This window comes from Cordyceps militaris, assembly GCF_000225605.1.
Source record: "Cordyceps militaris CM01 unplaced genomic scaffold CCM_S00003, whole genome shotgun sequence".
NCBI classification, from domain to species: Eukaryota; Fungi; Ascomycota; class Sordariomycetes; order Hypocreales; family Cordycipitaceae; genus Cordyceps; species Cordyceps militaris.
In genome coordinates this window covers 1,130,836-1,150,037 of record NW_006271971.1, presented here as the reverse complement: position 1 = coordinate 1,150,037, position 19,202 = coordinate 1,130,836, and the positions used below count along the sequence as shown (strand labels likewise).

The window sequence follows — 19,202 nt, the reverse complement described above, 5'->3', positions numbered from 1 at the left end:
AATAGGGCCTTCCATCTTCTGTGGTCCTTGCCTTCGATTATATCTCACTCCGACAACCTGACCAGCTAGGCGACCCATTCCGGGGTTGTCCCCTTCCCAAGATGAGCTCCCGTATGGCCTCTAGCCCTCATGCGTTGCGAAGCCCGATACATGTTAACAATTCTGGTCTGATAGTTAAGCAATTTATTCGGAATGTGCGTGCTGCAAAGACCATTGCCGACGAACGAGCCGTTATCCAGAAAGAAAGCGCCGCCATTCGAGCAAGCTTTCGCGAAGAAAGCGCTGACCATGGAATTCGGTATGCTCCAACAAGCAATGATTTGCGCTGTCAGTGCCGCTCAACCACTCACACTGTATATCAGACGAAACAACGTTGCGAAACTGCTCTATCTCTTCACGCTTGGCGAGCGAACACACTTCGGTCAGATTGAATGCATCAAATTGCTTGCATCACCCCGCTTCGCCGATAAGCGACTCGGACATCTTGCGACTAGCTTACTGCTGGATGAGAATCAAGAGGTCTTGACCCTGGTTACCAATTCTTTGAAGAAGTAAGCTTTCAAATCCAATAACGATAAAGTATATTAACATGATCCGACTCAGCGATCTTGGCCATTCGAATCAATACATCGTCGGTCTGGCGTTGTGCACGCTCGGGAATATTGCATCTGTCGAAATGTCAAGAGACTTGTTCCCCGAAATCGAGAACTTACTATCAACTTCGAACCCATACATCCGTCGCAAGGCTGCACTTTGTGCCATGAGAATATGTCGAAAGGTTCCAGACCTACAAGAACACTTCTTGGAGAAGGCCACCCAGCTGCTCTCCGACAGAAACCATGGCGTTCTTCTCTGTGGCTTGACATTGGTAACTAGCCTTTGCGAAGCAGATGAAGAAGAAGGCGGCGAAGAAGGCATCGTTGAGAAATTTCGCTCGTTCGTTCCTGGACTAGTCAAGATCCTGAAGAGCCTGTCCACTTCAGGTTATGCGCCGGAGCATGATGTCACAGGTATTACAGACCCCTTCCTACAAGTAAAAATTCTTCGCCTCCTGAGAATACTCGCCATGGTTGATCCTGAAACCAGCGAACATATCAATGATATTCTTGCGCAAGTGGCTACCAATACGGACTCCTCCAAGAACGTCGGAAACTCCATTCTTTATGAAGCAGTGCGGACTATTCTAGATATCGATGCAGACTCAGGATTGCGCGTTCTAGGCGTCAATATTCTAGGAAAATTCTTGACAAACCGCGACAACAATATTCGTTACGTTGCTCTCAACACCTTGATCAGGGTTGTCGCAATCGAACCAAATGCTGTTCAGAGACACAGAAACACGATATTGGAATGCTTGAGAGATCCGGATATCAGCATCAGGCGGAGAGCATTGGAGCTCAGTTTCACTCTCATTAACGAGAGCAATGTCCGTGTCCTGATCCGCGAGCTCCTGGCTTTCTTAGAAGTCGCCGATAACGAATTCAAGCCCACCATGACGAGCCAGATTGGTATCGCGGCAGACAAGTTTGCCCCAAACAAACGATGGCACTTCGATACCATGCTGCGCGTTCTCTGCCTCGCTGGTAACTTTGTCAAAGAACAAATTCTCTCTTCTTACGTCCGCCTTATTGCAACGACCCCTGAACTGCAGACCTATGCTGTGCAGAAATTGTTCGTTAATCTCAAGAAGGATATCACACAAGAGAGCCTGACGCAGGTTGGCGCATGGTGCATTGGAGAGTTTGCCGATGCGCTACTCAAGGGTGGCCAGTACGAAGAGGAGGAGCTTGTCCAAGCAGTGAAGGAGAGCGAGGTAGTTGACCTCTTTGCCCTCATCCTCAACAGCAGTTACGCCAATCAAGTTTCTACGGAATACATTGTCACAGCACTCATGAAGCTCACTACGCGTTTCTCGGATCCATCTTCGGTTGAGAGAGTGAGACGCATTCTTCAGAACCATCAAACGAGCTTGGATGTTGAAGTACAGCAGCGGGCTGTCGAGTACATCAATCTGTTTGGCTTTGAACAAATCCGCCGTGGCGTGCTAGAAAAGATGCCGCCGCCGCAAATCAAAGAAGAGTCGCGTGTCCTCGGTCCCGCCCCGACCAAGAAAGCCAAGGCTGCTGCTAACCGCAGATCGAAAATTGTCAAACCAACAGAGCAAGATCTCCTTGATATCATGGATACCCCTTCTACAACAATGGCCCCGTCCAATGACCGGCAAGGCTCAAACTCCGATCTGCTGGCAGACATTCTTGGCAGCGGCCTCACTTCCGATACAACCCGCGCTCAGGACCCAAACACTTCGTCCATCATGGATTTATTCGGCAGCGGAATCGGGTCTTCAACACCATCTGCGATGCCATCCTCTTCAGGATTGGATACGCTGTCTCTGTCAACTGTCTCCACTTCCCAGCAAGGGCCGTCAGGTAGCCATGGCATTGCCTGTTATAACGCAAATGACCTCAATGTCACATTCCAAGTTCAACGTAACGCAGAGGGCATGATCCAGGCGACTGCCAAGTTCCAGAATACATCTAGCTCCGCAGCCTTGTCGAATGTTGGCCTCCAAGCTGCTGTGCCCAAATCCCAGAAGCTTCAGCTTCTCAATGTGTCTTCCACAACTCTATCACCCGGCGCTGAGGCTACACAAATGATGCGTGTTTCAGGGTGCAAAGGAGTAAGCATACATTTCCTTCAAAAGTATATCAAGTACCAATTTACTAACGAGGTCGTTCAGCCCCTTCGCCTTCGTCTTCGAATCGGCTTTACACACCCAAATGCAGGTCAAGTGATGGAGCAGGTCAATTGGACAGAATCTTGAGCGAGATATTGGAGTAGTACGATTGCAGCGATTGATTGGTAAAGGAGAACCAGCAGAAGAAGAAGAAGAAGCAAAAAAAATACATTGAAGCATTTGCGCGACATCCAGTTTGCCAGGACGAGTTGAAAGCAAGAAATGTCAAGATAGACCAGCTCGTCAGCTAAAATGCTGAAATTTTACAATAATAAACTTACTACAGTGGGGTTCCAAAAGTCTATAGTGGTAACAAGTTTTACCCCACCACCAACACCACCAACAGCCAGCCTAGCCATATATACTATAAGTATAGGCCTAGCTAGGACTAGACTAGGTATAAGGGGGTTTATAAATAGGAATTAAGGGGGTTAAGGGGGTTTTTATTGAATTCTGTATATATATATATATATTATATTTATTATTATTATCTTTTATTAAGATAAGTAATATATTTATTTATTAAATTATACTAATTGGACTCTGTGGTCCTTTTAGTACCTTGATAAACTTGTGAGGGCTGGAAAAACCGTAATAGGACCGCCGCCGGCCTGTGCCCGGGTGAAAACCATCCCTCCTACGTGCTATCCTACTGTTGCGTAACGATTCCTAGTAGTATTCAATAGAGTTCAGTGTATTCTCGGTAAGCAGGTTCCCAGGCTGCCACCAAAGTAATATATTACTCCTTCCTGGAAGTTACTTTAAGATAATACTAAACTTATACTAGAGTTAGGGGTTTTTCCTTAAGATACTATAGTTTTTATATATCTTATAAGCTATAAATATACTAGATAGACTAATTAGTATAATATAATAATAATAAATACTTAGCTTTCTTAAAATAATATAATTCTAGAAAATATATTATAATATAAAGGGCTAGGCTATGCCTAGTAACTGTCTAGCGAGTAGCCAGCGCGCCAAGCCTTATAGGACAACCAGACAATAACCTACTAGTATTGTCGTTACGAATCCTTTTGCCTGCTTCCGTAGCTTAGTAGGTTATAACTTATATTATTAATAATAGTAGTGCTGGTTATTACTAGAGCCTTCCGGCCTAGTTCCGTTACATTCTTTGAGTATTAATCTATACTATAGCTATTTTATTAGAACTATATATATATATTCTTATATTTTATTTTACTAGCTTTAAATATATACGTTACTAAGAAACCGAAGGTGGTGATACGCCTTTAGAACCCCACTGTAGTTAGAAACATGCCAGCTAAGTGTTGTGTTGCTGACGTTTTTTTACGAGGCATCTACCATACGGCATTCACCTTTCATTATATAACCCTATATAACCTCTCCTTTATAGTCACATCGTTCAATTCCTGCTACAAACACAGATCGCATGAACATGGACAAACAGCCGTCCAAGTTGGATCACTTAGCCCGCACTTCGACAGAGCCACGCGAGAAGGTAAGTCGATTAACAGCATCTACACGGAGATTTCAGCCAGAAAGATACCGAGTAGCAAAATGGTTGACTTCCTTCACAGAACTTAATATGGGTAAAAATTGTGGGTGTCGACACTGTCAATGAGAAGACTCGGCTCTTAAAGCTCGGGTTGCAAGAAGGCCCAGCGAAGGTGAGTGTCCAGTACTCGACAGCGATATCGGATTACCTACGCCTCGACTAATGTATGATACTTTTAAGTTTCTTGCTGGACAGTGGCTGGATACGTTTGTCCCCGGTAACCCGAAACCAGGTGGCTTTACGATAGCCTCGGCGCCGTCAACAGCCGCGCGAGCCACGGAGCCGTATTTTGAATTGGCCGTCCAAGAAGCGCCCGAGAATCCTGTGGCAGCATGGCTCTGGAAGCCGGAGAACGAAATACTGCATAGATTCATACAAGTGCGTGTTGGGGGAAGCTTTGTTTGCCCACCAACTGAGGGGCTCGACGGTATCCGGCGCATTATCCTCGTCGCTGGCGGGGTGGGCATCAACCCGCTCGTGAGCATGTTGGGCTACGTTGCCGATCAGGATGATAATCTGAGCATACAATTGTCAGTTATGTATAGCACAAGGGAGCCGGAGGACGGAGACTTAGGAGAGGTCCTGTTTCTGGACAGGATTTTGAATCTCTTTCGCACAGGTAGAGTTTCGGGCAACGTCAAGCTCTTTCTTACTAGGCCGGCGTCTCATATTTATGATCGGACGGCTGATGAAACCGGCGGAATCGATGTAAGGTTTGGGAGAATCGAAGGGGGGGACCTTCTTTCGGAGATATCTTCCGGCGGCAGCAAGGAGAGCACGCTGGTGTATATATGCGGCCCACCAGCCATGACGGATTCATTTGTTGATCTGTTGACGGCGCCAGATGTAGCAACCGTGATCAGTGCTGCGAGGGTAAAGTCAGAAAAATGGTGGTGAATTATCACAATAAGTTGGCATATGTTATTATGGAAAAGAACAGACTAGAGTATGGCAAGTGGTATATTGAAAGTAAGCAAAACGCCAAAGAGCATATCGTATTCCTGGTGCCGATTACGCCCAAAGCACCCGGGGCCTGCTAAAAAGGCCAAAAGCCTCTGATAAGTCCCCCCCTCATAATCAAAGTTTTGAATTAACCAAAGAGATCTTGAGCCTTTTGCCTTTGTTTTGTCCTACCCCCGTCGAACAACTCCTTGCCCGGATTTTGGCCGCCCAACTTGCCAGGGAACAGTTCGCGGGCATTCGCGGTACCTTTGATGCTGATACCTTTTCCGGCGTCGACAGTCTGGCTCGCCACACCCCTGATATTGAAGCTTCCACCTTGAGAGCCTACCGGCACAGAAACGACCTTGGGGATGTCTTCCTCCTGAAGCCGAGCGGATCCGATGGCATCCTCCAATCTATCGAGTTGGCCACTTCCGGAACCGGATTTGGAAGGAAAGAGCTCTTTGGAGCCGTTCCCTGTGCGAAGTCGCCGCTTCACGATCCGCGCGGAGTCTCTGTTGCGCGATGAGCCAAGCGTACTATCCATGGCGACATCGCCCTTGCTGTCGCGTCGGGGAGACGCGGAGCGATCACGGCGCGAGGCCCTGTCTGCAAAAAGTTCCTTTCCGCGATTCTCCCGCGAGTATGAATCTCGCCGCTCGCCCGACCTAGAGCGTGTCGTTGTCGATTGCCGTGGCACATCATCGTACATGCTCGCCTCGAATGTTTCTACCTCTTCTTCTGAGTCGCGCCGGCGGCCGCCGCTGCCTCTACGGTAGCCGCTGTCCCTTTCTCTATAGCGCGAGCGCGAGTCTTGTTGTCGCCGACGGCGTTCCTCCGGGTCATGTTCTGGGTGGAGGAGATAGTAGCGACTGCGGAGAGCTGCGCCGCCCTGCTTCCTGTCGCTTGCTACTGCAAATCTAATGTGAAGGGCGGTTTCTGGCTTTCCCTCTACTGATTTAGCAAGCAAAGTTTCGCCTGCGGGGAGAGCCGTGGCATCGGCAATCTCAATGGAGCTAAGCGCGATCATTGCGTCGCGAGCAGTCGAGTCGGAGCCGAAGACCAAGTTTGCGGACGTGTCGTCAACCCACTCGACTCTATCAACAGGAGCAAAGTGAGATTTGACGTACGCTTTGATGTCATCTGTGTGTAGAGAATCAACGCCACGTATGTTGATCTTGTTGGGTACGACCGTCGTGGCGTCCTCATCGGGCTTGGGATCGTCGTCTGCAATCTCGCCAGGTTCGTTGAAATCGTCGGGTTGCTTTGAAGGCGTTAGTCACGAGGAGCGGCCTCGATTGGTGTGATTCAATCGTACCAGAATATCGTCCGCTTCAGGGAGGAGCGCGGCGGCATCGTGGTGGCCCTCAACGGCGTCGCCCATTTCAATATCCAAATCCATCGCAGCTGGCCTTGTTCGTTAACAGCGAGTTCGAGAAGATGTCGCGACCAAGGGTGTGCGTATAATAAGCAAGCGACCAGCACACTAAGTTAAGAAAAAGCAAAGTATGAGCACAGTAGTAATAGTAACAATAGTAATTAGATCAAGCGTTCGCCGAGCAGCGAATGCACTTTGCGAGGGGTGCTGGTATCCCGAGTTGGAAAAACGTGTGAGGGCAACACGGAAATGCGCTATCGCAAGGCTGGCCCGCTTATTATTAATTGAGAACCAAGTACAGAAGTTACTATCTACGCGAACACCTTTTAAAGCTACGACATTTCTACCCTAAATAGTATATAGTATTAATAATATAGCCATAGGGTTCTAGTGTCCTAGTATCCTATGTAGCTAATTATAAAGGATAAAGAAATTATAGCCTTATAACTACCCTATACCTAGTATATATTATATATTATAAATATTAAAGTAATAGTATACTAATATAAGTCCTTTATTAGACTATATTATAATAGCCTAATTAGCTATATATACTACTACCTACCTTATTTCTATTAAGGCTTTTATCTCCTTCTTATAACCTTTAGAAACTATATTCTATTCTTAATATCTTTATTACTATTAATATATATCGAGTTATTCTTCTTACTAATAACTATATTATACCTTTAGATATTCCTCTTATTAATAACTATATAGTTATACTTCTAGCTATTTCTCTACTTATTAATAATTATATAGCTATATTACTAGTATTATTTACTTTATTAAAGGCTATTATACTAGGTACTAATAATATACCTTATAGTTATTATAATAAAAACTATTAATCTTTATAGCTATTCTAGGCTATATCCTATCTAGCCTATACTATTTATTAAGCTATAAATATAAAGAAAGGCTATACCTATTAGCTTATATACTTAATAAAGGCTTAAATAGCTATACTAGTTAAAGTAGTACTTAAGATAAATAAAGAGAGTAATAATCTATTTCCTTCCCTTTTATTATATATATACTATCTATCTTAACTATATAGGTAGGTAAGCTTAATAGGATATTTATATTAATTTATATTATTAGATATAGAATTATATTAATATAATAACTATAACTATAATATAGTATACCTTTATATTATAAAGTATAAGTTTAATATTAAGGTATCTACCTTTATAGTATAGTAGTTCTATACTAAGGACTTTTATATAGGTTAGTATATAGATTACTAATTTAAATCTAGCTAAAAGCACTTTAAAATAATTTTTTTAAAAGTTAAGTAGTATATCTACCTTATAACTAACTTATAAGGAAATATAGGTAAGGTAACTATAAAGTTAGCTAAGGTAAAAGCTAGAAGGTAATATATACTAATTACTATACTATCTTAATTCTTAATTAATAAAAAAAGGCTAAAAACTATATATATATTATAGTATATAACCTTATAAAAAGTATTAATAATAAAGAACTATTTTACTATTTAAATATATATATAAATAGTAAGTAAATTAATATATCTAAATAGTTAATAATTAATAAAATATATAGAAGGATATAAATTAAGGTAGTAGCCTAAAAACCTATTTATTAAGAAATACTAAACTCTATTAAATACTATTAGGAATTATTATATAATAATAGAATAGTATATAGAAAGAATAGTTTTTACCTAAATAAAGGCTAAGCTTAGTTAGGTCTTTTATTATAGTTTTTTTAGTCTTTATAAGTTTATTAAGATATTAAAAGAACTATAAAATCTAATTAATATTATAAGCTAGGCTTTAGCCTAATACCTTCTAGAATAGCTAGTATAGAGCCCTTAAAGGGGGCCCTTATAAGTATAACTAGATAATAATTAGTTAGTATTATTATTATAAATCCTTTTAGCCTTATAGTTAAAGGGGTTATTACTATAAGGCTACTAATAGCAGTAGTGCTAGTTACTACTAGAGCCCCTCTAGGGCCAGTCCGTTATATATAACAATACTAACCTAGGGTTGTAGGTTCGAACCGTGACGTGGGCAGTCATGCAAAAGGGGCTAGCGAACACGTTTTTCAACCTAGGCTTATAGGTAAGTAAGACAGCCTAGGGGGTTTGTGGCCTATCTATGGCGCTGGGGAGGGAAGGTATGTTACGGGCTTGGCCTAGCGCCTTCTAGAATGGCCGGCACGGAGCCCCTAAAGGGGGCCCTTATAGGTGCAACTAGATAACAATCGGTTAGTATTATTATTACGAATCCTTTTAGCCTCATGGTTAAGGGGGTTGTTACTATAAGGCTACTAATAGCAGTAGTACTAGTTACTACTAGAGCCTCTCTAGGGCTAGTCTATTATAATTAGTATAATTTAATAAATAATATTAAGGTATTTTAGATATTATAAAGAAGTTAGGGTTAAGCCTACTCTAGGCTAGGCTTAGCCTAAGGCTATTATAGGTATACTCCTAGTATACCCCCTTTATATATTATAGTAAATAGATCGACTAGCTTTTCCTTTTTTCTTACTCTATAAGAGAGTTAATATTATTATAATACTTATTTATAGATACCTTAGGGCTAGTCTTTAATAGGTATATAGTGTTAAGGGGCGGGCTAAGCCCGCCCTGGTCCTTCTAGAGTGGCTGGCGCGGAGCCCTTAGGGGGCACCCTTAGGGGCACCCTTATAGGCGCAACTAGACAATAATCGTGCCAGTATTGTTGTTACGAATCTTTTTGGCCTTGTGGTTAAGGGGGTTGTGCGCCGTAAGACCTACTAACGGCCGTGGTGCTGGTTGCTACTAGAGCCCCTCTAGGGCCAGTCTATATAGTATTTATATTTTTATAATATACTATATTTAGTATAATATAAAGTAGTTTTTATTAAATATAATAATAATAATTTTTATATACTAATTAGGCTAAATAACCTATTTCGTATCTTTACTAATTATAGGGTAAGGAAAAACTAGAGTACCTAAGGGAAAACCTTAACTATATTTTGCGGGATTTTTTTCTATTAAATATAGACATAAATATTAATACTAAGTATATTAAGTCCTTCTACTATAAACTTTATTTATACTTATTTTTAAATAAATCTTAGGTATTTAATAATATAGATAAGTAGCCTTATTTTTACTATACCTTATATATTAATATTAAAAAGTAAATCTTATTAGATTAGTCTTTTACCTTTAAAAATAGCCTTTTATCTTACTTTTAATATATATTCTTCTTTATATATCTTAAGAAGTAGGTAATTTATTAAATAGATACTATTAACTACCTTTATTACTATTTTTATTAGTATTAATATAAGTATAGTATATTATAATAGTTTAGTACTTATTAGGTTTAGGTTAACTTATCAGTTCTTTTTAAGGTGTATTTCTCCTAAGCATAATATTTCTTATTAGCTATATTAGATACCTAATAGCAATATAATAGGGAAATATTATATATTGAATAGAAACCGTGCCTAGTACCCTATTAAAAAAAGAGTAGTACTATTAGTATAAGAGCTTTTTACTAAGGGTATAACCTAAGGTACTTCTAATTTATAGGCTCCTATACTATAAAGTAAGTACCTTTTTAGTATTAATTCTATACCTTTTATATAGTAAAATCTAATAGAAAGGAAAGGTAGTTTAAAAAAAAAGATACTATCTAAAAGATTAACTAATAAGGTATCTAGGAACCTTAGTTTTAAAAAGAAATACCTATTCTAGTATTAGGAATAGATGGTTTTATTCTATAGGTTTCTGTATATTCTAATGCTTTTTAAAAAAAGCGCTTAGCGCTAAAATAATAATAGAGGTACTTAGTCTTTGCAGGCTATTCTACCAATTTCTAGGTACCTTGGGTCGTGCCCTTAGCAAAAAGCTCTCGTGCCAATAGCACTACTCTAAAAAAAAGCCCTCGCGCGTCCTAAAAGGTATTGACCCGGACGATGTAGGCATATGAAAATACCTTGATCGGCGCTTCACGGCTGAGCCTCTGTATCTACGTTATCGCAATTGACTAAAATTGAACGTTGGTTTAGCAGTTCGAAATACACAGACATGTACTTCTCTCTCTCATTGGTACGAGGCCTAAATCTGGAACGCGGATGACTGATTGCCATACATACTGAGCCAACCACGTGCGCTCCCTAGCCGCCAGATGTCGACAGCTAACTGGGTGCTAAGGAGTTTCTCATGCAGCGAGCTTCTCGTAATTTCTCGTCAACATCTCACAATGGGACATTTCGGCGAGGCCATCGTGATTCTACTGGATACATACGGCACATGCATGTCGCTGGTCCGCAAGCTGGGCCGACAGGAGAGAGGCCATTTTCAGTCAGCCCACCACCTGCGTCGTCAACTCCGCTCTGACAGAAGCCAAGTGTGCAGTTTATACTCAATACAACTCGCGCATTGTGGAACGGCTTTCCGGGTTGGAGATGGCAAGTACCTATCCAGCACTGAAGCACCAAAGCCTCCTTGTGCTGCTACTAACAATAGTGTAGCCAAATCGCGCCTCTCCCTACGGAAGTTAGTGAGGAAGCTTCAGTCGACTATTCAAAGGTTGATTCAAATATTCAAGAACGACTCCTCGTCACATTTAGACTATGCGTCCCTCCTATCTCTTTCGCGGTCGTCCAGAAAAGAAGCTATGAGGACCATGTCGAGCCTCTCCACTAGAGTCAACAAAGACAAACAGAGAGGCGAAAGGAGCTCGAGAAACCATAAACAGAGACTGGGGAAGAAAACTCCTAGAGGAGGATCCCACAAGACGACTCGAAGTCAACTGCGGGGGCGAACTAGCTCTAATACCGGCCTTCGTGTGTCCCCTTCTGTCTCGACAATACCTTCCGACAGTACCAAGATTGGCGAGCTAAGACAGCGGAGAAAGGGCGCGGTAGCACAGCAAGACCACGTATCATATCCTACATATTCTCTGAAAAAGCACGGAGAGGATGTGAAGGGTAGAAGCTGGTGGGATCTGTTTACAAGGAGGAGTTAGTGTACCCTGGTTCTAGCGTTGTGTTGTAGCGAATTAGGGTCACCACAATCACGGAAATATACAAACAAATGAATGTTAGCCCGTTTCGCAAGAGAAGTATTACAGAGACCAGGTTATGATGTCAAAATTTATATTCTAAATTGCATCTCTCCTATAATTGACGTTGACGCCGATTCTCCTACCACAGGCGGCACCCTTGACAGCCCCACCACACCCACCCACAATGTCGTCGCAACCCCGCGATCCGAAAAATACATAACCAATCTCGTCGCATTTGAACATTCTGGAAGAAAAGACGCGCCGCGCCTCCTTCTGCGGACACACCCCTCGGAAACCGACTGATTCTTCACCTCAATCAGCTTTTGATACCGAGTAAAAGGTATTTGACTTTGGCTCCCTGACAACTCTCGAATCCATCGCCCACATCGAACCTCGAAAAGTCAGAGTCACGCAGCGTCAAGCAATGAATTGAGTGCAGCAACCATGTCACAAGATCCATCGGCCGCTCTCAGCTCATTGCTGCGTAGTGCGTCGATTGAAGACCACGAGGAGGTCCTCAAGGCCGCCAGCCTCGCAATCAAGGCCGACAAGAGCGACATTCTCGCCCGCCAGATCAAACTTGTAGCTCTGCTCAAGCTCGACCGATTCGACGATGCGGCGCGGTTCCTTTCCGAGAGCAGCTCCAAGCTCGAGTCAAAGTGCAGTCTAGAAAAGGCATATGCCCTTTACAAATCGGGACAGCTGGAAGAAGCTACGTCGACGCTGAAAAAGGCTGGTCTGCGCGAGCGGGGCTTGCAGCATATCGCCGCCCAAGTTGCCTACAGGGCCGAACGATTTAGCGAAGCAGGCCAAATCTACGAAGAACTGCTAGAGGGTAATGCGGGCGCGGAAGAAAGCGACCTAAACATCAACCTCAAGGCCGTACATGCGCAAGCGGAGTGGAGTGGCTTGTCTGCGCCATCCGAGCCACTTCGGAGTATGCCAGACTCCTTCGAGCTCTGCTACAACATTGCATGTGGCAACATTGCGAGGGGAGAGCTTGGTGAGGCTACCAAGCTTCTTCGACGGGCAGCCACGCTGTGCAAGGCTTCCGACGACTTGGGAGAGGAGGATAAGGAGGCAGAGCTTCGACCCATTTGGCTCCAGCAGGCGTATGTTTATGCTCGGGAGGGAAAGCTAAAAGAAGCGCTTGATCTGTACAACTCGATAGGATCACTAAGGTATGACCATTGGCTACTTGCCTTATTTCTATATTCGGCTGTTGACTCTGCATCTAGCGACGACGACGAAGACTTCGTCATTGTTGCCCGACAGAATCGCCTCTCTCTTGAAGCGAAGCCAACGAACCCATACCTTCTTCACAGGCAAACTACTGTGGGAGGTGTCAAGGTGAAAAATGCCAAGCTTTTCAGCTACCAGTCAAGCCGCGAGCGCCAAAATTCATATCTGCTGGCCTTGGATGTGCATAAATCAAGTGGCGTTCAGGAAAAGTCACACAATTTCCTTCAACAGTCAGAACAGCCTACCAAAAGTGCTAGTGTCAATGCCATGGCAGTCGTGAATGCGGCCGCTGTGGCCGATGGACTCGACGACCGAGCCGCCGTCCGAAAGTTACAGGCTCTCGCAGTGCGGCGGCCTTTGGACGTGGGCCTTCTCCTAACCATCGTCCAGCTTCAGCTCCGTCTCAACCGCAAGGGAGCAGCGCTGTCTCTTCTCCAATCTTTTTTTACTCGACTAGAGAAGGAAGACACTGACGCTTCGAGAGATGTCCGCTTCAGCCCTGGCCTGGTTGCACTGGCTGTATCTCTGATGCGCGCGCAGGGTCACGAGAACTCTGCCAAGGCCGAGTTTGTCACCGCCGCGAAGCACTGGACAAGGCGCCCCACAGCATCTTCAGACTCCCTGTTGAGGGAATCCGGCATCGAGCTCATGCGCTCCTCGAACCCCGAAGACTTGAAGCTGGCAGGGTCAGCCTTTGAGAAGCTTTTTGCAGAACACAAGGGTTCTCACATTGCTTCTGCTGGCCTCGTCGCCTCGCTTGCCGCTGTGGATACGGACAAGACCAGCCGGCACATGTCTGAACTCCCACCTGTGGGGTCTCTCGTCAAAGGAATCAACGTGAAGGGCCTACTTGAAGCGGGCGTAGCGGCTGCCCCGAGCCGGCCCAACTTGAAGAAGCGTGCGGCCGCCGATGCCACTGAAAAGGCGACCACGAAGCGCCGCCGCCGCCGGCTGCCAAAGGATTACGAAGAGGGCAATGCCCTCGACCCAGAGCGGTGGCTGCCTCTGCGAGACCGTTCCACCTACCGGCCAAAGAACAAAAAGGGCAAGAAGAAGGTCGCCGAGTCGACGCAGGGGGGGGTTGTCAAGGAGGAGGAAACACTCGGCCTTGTTGGCGGCGGCGGCGTCAAGGTGGAAAAGTCTGGTGGCGGTGGAGGCGGCGCCGGCGTGGCCAAGAAGAAGAAGAAGGGCAAGAAATAGAATTGAGGTGCTGCTTCGTTTCCCGCCGTGGCGCTTAGGAGCAGACGTGGCTTGGACTTGGCATTCTGGAAAATTATCAACATATGCCAACTCCGAAAGAGTAAAATCTGTAGCAGCTTGGCACTACGTTAGGCTCTAGCGAGGGGGGGGGGGGGTTTAATAAAATAGTACAAGTAGTATTTTTTATTGTTCCTATCGACACGCTTCTGTGTTGAATTTGATCCTGTTTCCACTCCCGACACTCGCTAAATAAGACAAATGTAAATCGCAACTCAATTCTTTTGTTGTTTGGTCACTGCGCCGAGTATAAGCACTATGTTCGGATGCAATTGGTATAGCCCTCTTGGGTTGGTTGTGGTATAGCTACGCATCCGCCACTCGCAGTACATGGTTGGCGAGCTTAGCCAAGTCTTGGTTCGAGCCGAGCTTCTCCTTTTCTTCGTCTTCCTCGCTGTCATTGTCACTATCCGAAAATTTTCCAGTTTTCTGGTCGAGCGCCAGCTCTGCCCCTGAGTTCCCGTTCATATTCAACTCGACGTTGTCCTCATCGGATTCCGTTTCAATAGGCGGTAGGGAGGACCGCCGTCCATCTGAGAAACTCACTGCAGCTTCACTTTCACCATCAGATGGAATTACAAGCCGTCCGCCAGCGGACACAATCCTAGCAGCCTGTGCTGACGAATACTTGCGGTGGAGCTCTCTGAAGCTCATCGCAGTAGCTGTATTCGCGCTTGCTGCGGATTCCCGTCGGTCGCGCGAGTCAGCACCTTCCGATGATTCCTCAACAGCAGAATGAAAGTCTTCGTCACCTCCACAGCTAAGGCTAGGGGATGGAGGTTGGTCGCCCTGATGTTGAACTTTCAATGCAATTATCTTATCATCGCTGGACATGCTTTGGATCTCGTTGCCCAAATTAATGACGGAAGCTTTCTTGCCATGAACAACAAAACTACCCGCGCCACGTGATAGCATACTATCTCTTCCAGTTTCCTCGGATCGGGTAGAATCTGGCTCCTTTCCTCTCTTGCTCCTGTGGTGAGACAGGTGGCCTGCACTCTCTCTAAGAGTACGCTGGAGACTGCGGCGGACTTTATTCCTCTCCAGTCTATCGCCTTCGGCCGGCGTATCCGTGGAGTCGGCGGTAGTCAGAATTGTGTTTGGCTTATCAGCAGTGTCTTTGCTGATTCGGCTGTCAAGCAACCCTGCCTGCCTCAAGAGATCTTGCTCCTCGGCATCCAAATCTTCCAAGTCGTTTGATTTCCGTGGCTGCGTGTGCTCTGTTTCAATTTGCGGCTGTGTCCTCTTTGACCTGGGGCTTGAGACTGGGGTCCTCGTCAATGACACTGCATCGCCCTCGGGTTCCTTTGGCGCCTCGTTGTTATTCGGTGTGTCCACCACGCTGGAGAGTCGGGTGATGATTGGTTCTGTAGGAGTGACAGAGCCATTTTCGCTGGTGCCATGGTCGGTCGCTTTCGACTCTGGTCTGACAACGGAGGGCTTGGGGGTTGGCGAGCCTGCCCGCTCGGAACCCTGTTTATTGTTCGGTGTCGATAAGGTTGAGGATGCTGGACGCTCCTCATTGAAGTCTTGGAGCAAAATGTCTCGGTGACAAGTTTCTTTCCAGATCTGCATGCGAGTCCACTTGAGCTGCGCGCTTATGCGAGCCGCCGCGGAAAGTATGTTTTCTCGTGTCCTCGGTTGGACAGGTGCGAGTATTTGAAGATGGCGGGCGTTGCGTAGCTGCTCCTCGAGCTGTTTTTGCGCCTCCTCTACCTTGTGAGTCAACTCGGTGATCCGTCCCTGCATGTATCCGCGGCGTGCAATCTGAATGTCTTCAGCCATTTTGAAGTCAATCTTGCCCCGCGCTATCGTAACAGGCCCTGTAGGCGTTTGGACAAGTTGAATGCCATCGGAGCTATCGAGACGTCTCATGCCTCTCCTACCTTGACCATCGTAGTTTCCGCCAATAATCCCACGCATTTTCACGCCTGATGTCTTAAAAGCAGCAGCGTAATTTAACTTAGCTAGCCAGTCGTTTAGCTCCTCTTCATTGTCCGCAAGAAGAATCTCGTCAAGGCCCTCCTGCGGCACATAGACGAATGCATTCTTATGCTTTTTGTATGTTGTGTCCAGCAATGCCACTGCGCCGTGTGTCGACATCAATGCATCGGGTTTAAACTCATGAAGGGGAGGGTTGAAAGTAATTGGGATGCCATCATGTCCGGCTTTGATGTGATTTTCGTATTGATGCACGAGGCTTTTCACCCAACTTGTATTGCGAAAAAAGTAGAGCTGTGCGCCAGTGAGAATCGCGCCCCATTCTTGCCAAGGGGAGCGAGTTTTCCTCTTTTTGGCGTCCTTGCGCCAAAGTAAGCCGACTTTCGTGATTTTGATGTCGACAATTCCCTGTGAAGCCTCTTCAGGATTGGTGGCGGTCTTCTCAGACATGAATGCATCGGGACGAGATCTCGCAGATACAATTTGCAGAACACCTGTGCGAAAAAAGGTCTTCTGTAGGTCGTTCATGTTAAGCGACGTTGCTGTACCAAGATAGTTGAAGTGGTCAACCAAGTACATGGTATCTTTCCAATTCGGTCGTAAAGCTTCCAGGTTGCCCTCAAAAATGAGTGTATATGGGTCGATAGGTTCCTTGGCCGCCCGAGCAGCGGTATCGCCGCCTGGACCAGGTATCAGAGGCTTTCGCTTCGACTTATTAGCTGCTTTTCGATCGGCGCCCAAGTCTATCTCATCTTCAACGTGGATAAAGGGAGTGTAGGATATATTATCGTAGAAGCATTCCAGGATATCATCGAAGATGCCTTCTCCACGGGTGTTTTTGACGTAATCTGCCTTCTGCATCTTGTGCTTATTGTTTTTGTTGAACACATCAGTGTGAAGAATAAGCAGTGAGAATGCAATGAAGTAGGCTTGATCAGGCGAGGAGTAAATGCCCGGATTGCATTCATGGTACCTGTTTGCGAAGGCCTGCAAAAAACGATCGATTTGTTGTGTTTCCTTGGGAAGCTCAGCTTGCATGAGAAGTTTTCTTAAAGCCATATCCATGGGATCACCAAAGAAGCCGAAGCGTCTCATATAACTCCGCAAGACCGTGCTGAAGAACGGGTCCGTACTTTTGGCGACGCTGGCCGCAATGATGCCGCGTGGGATATCAGCTTCTAGCCGTTCCAAATACTTGGTTGCGGATTCGTCATCCTTTCTTTCCGGTAAACTTATGGTATCGCGGCTCAATTGAAAAGAATTGGTATTGGAAGGGACGGAGCCTGGTGTCAGTGGAGTAGGGGTGGTTCCTTGGCGTGCGAGATCCGAATTCTGACGAAGGCGGCTAATTCCCAACAAGTCCCCAAAACTCTTCCTACCGGTTGATGTAGACGTCCTGGCTTGCGGGAGTGTGAGATGATCGTCAGTAGAGTCGCGCCCCAGCGAGCTCATGGTTGATGAACGGCCGCGCAACACGCTGATCCTGGTGGGTGATGACTGCCCGGAGCGGCGATCTGCTGCCTGTAGGGCTGTAAATGTGGACGATTGCGAGCCTTGCCTACTATCTGTGCCGTCGAGATTTGCTCTGGGGGTCGTGGCACTCTGCGACGAAGCTGGACGCGGCGTGATAGCTACGCTCAATGCGGATGCTGAGTGCGCGACAGCGCCGGCTTTGCTCTTTTGGGGCAAGTGTGCCATAGGGAACAAAGGTTCTGGTGCTTTTTTAACTCTTCTCAAGCGGAAGATGGAAGAGGTCGGGGTCTTTTTCGGCGTAGTACTAGGGCTCGATAAGAAAGCATTGTCGGTGGAACTGGCGTCGGACCTCGAGGACTCAGATGGGCGATAAGCTGGGGTAGTTAAAGATGTACCATTGGATGCAGTGGAAGTTCGTGGATCTAACGGCGGAGATTGCGGTTCATCCAGTGCTGCCATAGTAGGCCGCCCTGTAACATCATTGAACGACTTCCTGGCCTGTTTCTGGCTTTTGGGTCGGCTTTGCTGGTCACCATCCCGGGCTATGTCATTGGATCGGCGAAATTTGGCGGTAGCCAAGCTCATTCGTGATTTGACTTTGCGGGGGGCATTGATATCGTTGGTCGGAGCAGTGGTGATGATGGCGGGAGCTGGTTCCAAGTTAGCTGAGAACAACGTGGCAGGGTAGGTGTCAAGTACGTGAAGGTAGGGGAGGTGGTTTTTCTGCATGTTGTTTTGCTTTCAGGGAAAGCTGCGAATCGGACGCGTTCCTGAACCTTAAGATGGAGAAACGCCTCTGTCTGCTGAGGTCGTCATTGTTGTGTGACGTATCAGGCCGGCTGGTAGTCGAGTCGCGGGGAGTGTGTGTTGCGGTGACGGCGTGGTCGAGACCTGTTATCTGTCCATCGCAAGTCGGAGGAGCGGTGGGCTTTTTTGCATCGTTGTCGCCCCTTGACGAGTTATCTTGTTGCCGTGTGTCTGATTCACTGGCCAGGTTGCCGCGACGGCGTAGAAAAGGCATCGTGATGAACGCCATGCATGATAGAGCGCGCAAAGGTCCCTCCCTGGTGGCCGTCTGGCTGGGACGACGCAGAATCGAGCAGCCTAGGCTGCAAGCATGTCAGGCGGCGCAGGGACTTGGAGGGTAAGTCCTGGCGGCGCTGTAGTTCGTGAAATAAGGGGATCAAGGTACGGGTAACAAGGGTTGGAATCAGTAAGTGCTGGGCTTGACTGGCGAGATGGTCAGAAGCTGGTGGAGTGGCAGCTTTCAGCAAGTGGAGCTTGGTGCTTCGCAAGCCAGGGGCTGGAAGTCGAGCAAGCCCAGGTAAATGCGCCTCTAGGATTGGGCAGCTGCTAGGCTTTTTCTGCTGGCCAAAGTAGGGATCGTGCCTAATACAGGTAGGAAGCAAATGCAATTCTTGTTACAAGTCCTCCCGAGCATCATGCGCTGACTGTAACAGTGCTGTACCCAGATACTACACACATGCTTGACTTGACCAACGATTACTTTGGCTGTGACATTTTATACAAGTATCTAGGTACCTAGGTACCTCAGACCTCGGTATATTGTACCTTAATAGTGTCTCTCCTGTCGGGTGCTTCAGTGCGTGGCGAATGGCCAGAGGCGGAGCCCACGATGCCCCCCGC

The 19,202-nt window shown here is 46.2% G+C and overlaps 5 protein-coding genes across 5 annotated transcripts; 3 read left to right on the top strand and 2 right to left on the bottom strand.

The window, feature by feature from the left end:
* Positions 1 to 101: 101 nt before the first annotated feature.
* CCM_03967 (AP-1 complex subunit gamma-1) lies at positions 102 to 2,824 on the top strand (the record flags this gene model as incomplete). Its single annotated transcript, XM_006669115.1, has 4 exons — positions 102 to 111; positions 175 to 298; positions 363 to 551; positions 604 to 2,824. The coding sequence occupies 4 exons, from the start codon at positions 102 to 104 to the stop codon at positions 2,822 to 2,824; spliced, it is 2,544 nt and encodes an 847-aa protein (XP_006669178.1).
* A 165-nt stretch (positions 2,825 to 2,989) lies between these two features.
* Positions 2,990 to 5,174, top strand: CCM_03966 (Riboflavin synthase-like beta-barrel; the record flags this gene model as incomplete). The annotated part of the gene is made up of 5 exons (XM_006669114.1): positions 2,990 to 3,046; positions 3,527 to 3,532; positions 4,116 to 4,220; positions 4,300 to 4,389; positions 4,458 to 5,174. The coding sequence occupies 5 exons, from the start codon at positions 2,990 to 2,992 to the stop codon at positions 5,172 to 5,174; spliced, it is 975 nt and encodes a 324-aa protein (XP_006669177.1).
* Positions 5,175 to 5,367: 193 nt separating this feature from the next.
* CCM_03965 (uncharacterized protein) lies at positions 5,368 to 6,621 on the bottom strand (the record flags this gene model as incomplete). The annotated part of the gene is made up of 2 exons (XM_006669113.1): positions 5,368 to 6,483; positions 6,538 to 6,621. 2 exons carry the CDS (start codon positions 6,619 to 6,621, stop codon positions 5,368 to 5,370), a joined length of 1,200 nt encoding a protein of 399 aa, XP_006669176.1.
* A 5,465-nt stretch (positions 6,622 to 12,086) lies between these two features.
* On the top strand, positions 12,087 to 14,084 carry CCM_03964 (signal recognition particle protein; the record flags this gene model as incomplete). The annotated part of the gene is made up of 1 exon (XM_006669112.1): positions 12,087 to 14,084. One exon carries the CDS (start codon positions 12,087 to 12,089, stop codon positions 14,082 to 14,084), a length of 1,998 nt encoding a protein of 665 aa, XP_006669175.1.
* Positions 14,085 to 14,447: 363 nt separating this feature from the next.
* On the bottom strand, positions 14,448 to 18,284 carry CCM_03963 (guanyl-nucleotide exchange factor; the record flags this gene model as incomplete). The annotated part of the gene is made up of 1 exon (XM_006669111.1): positions 14,448 to 18,284. The coding sequence occupies one exon, from the start codon at positions 18,282 to 18,284 to the stop codon at positions 14,448 to 14,450; it is 3,837 nt and encodes a 1,278-aa protein (XP_006669174.1).
* Between the last annotated feature and the right edge of the window lie 918 nt (positions 18,285 to 19,202).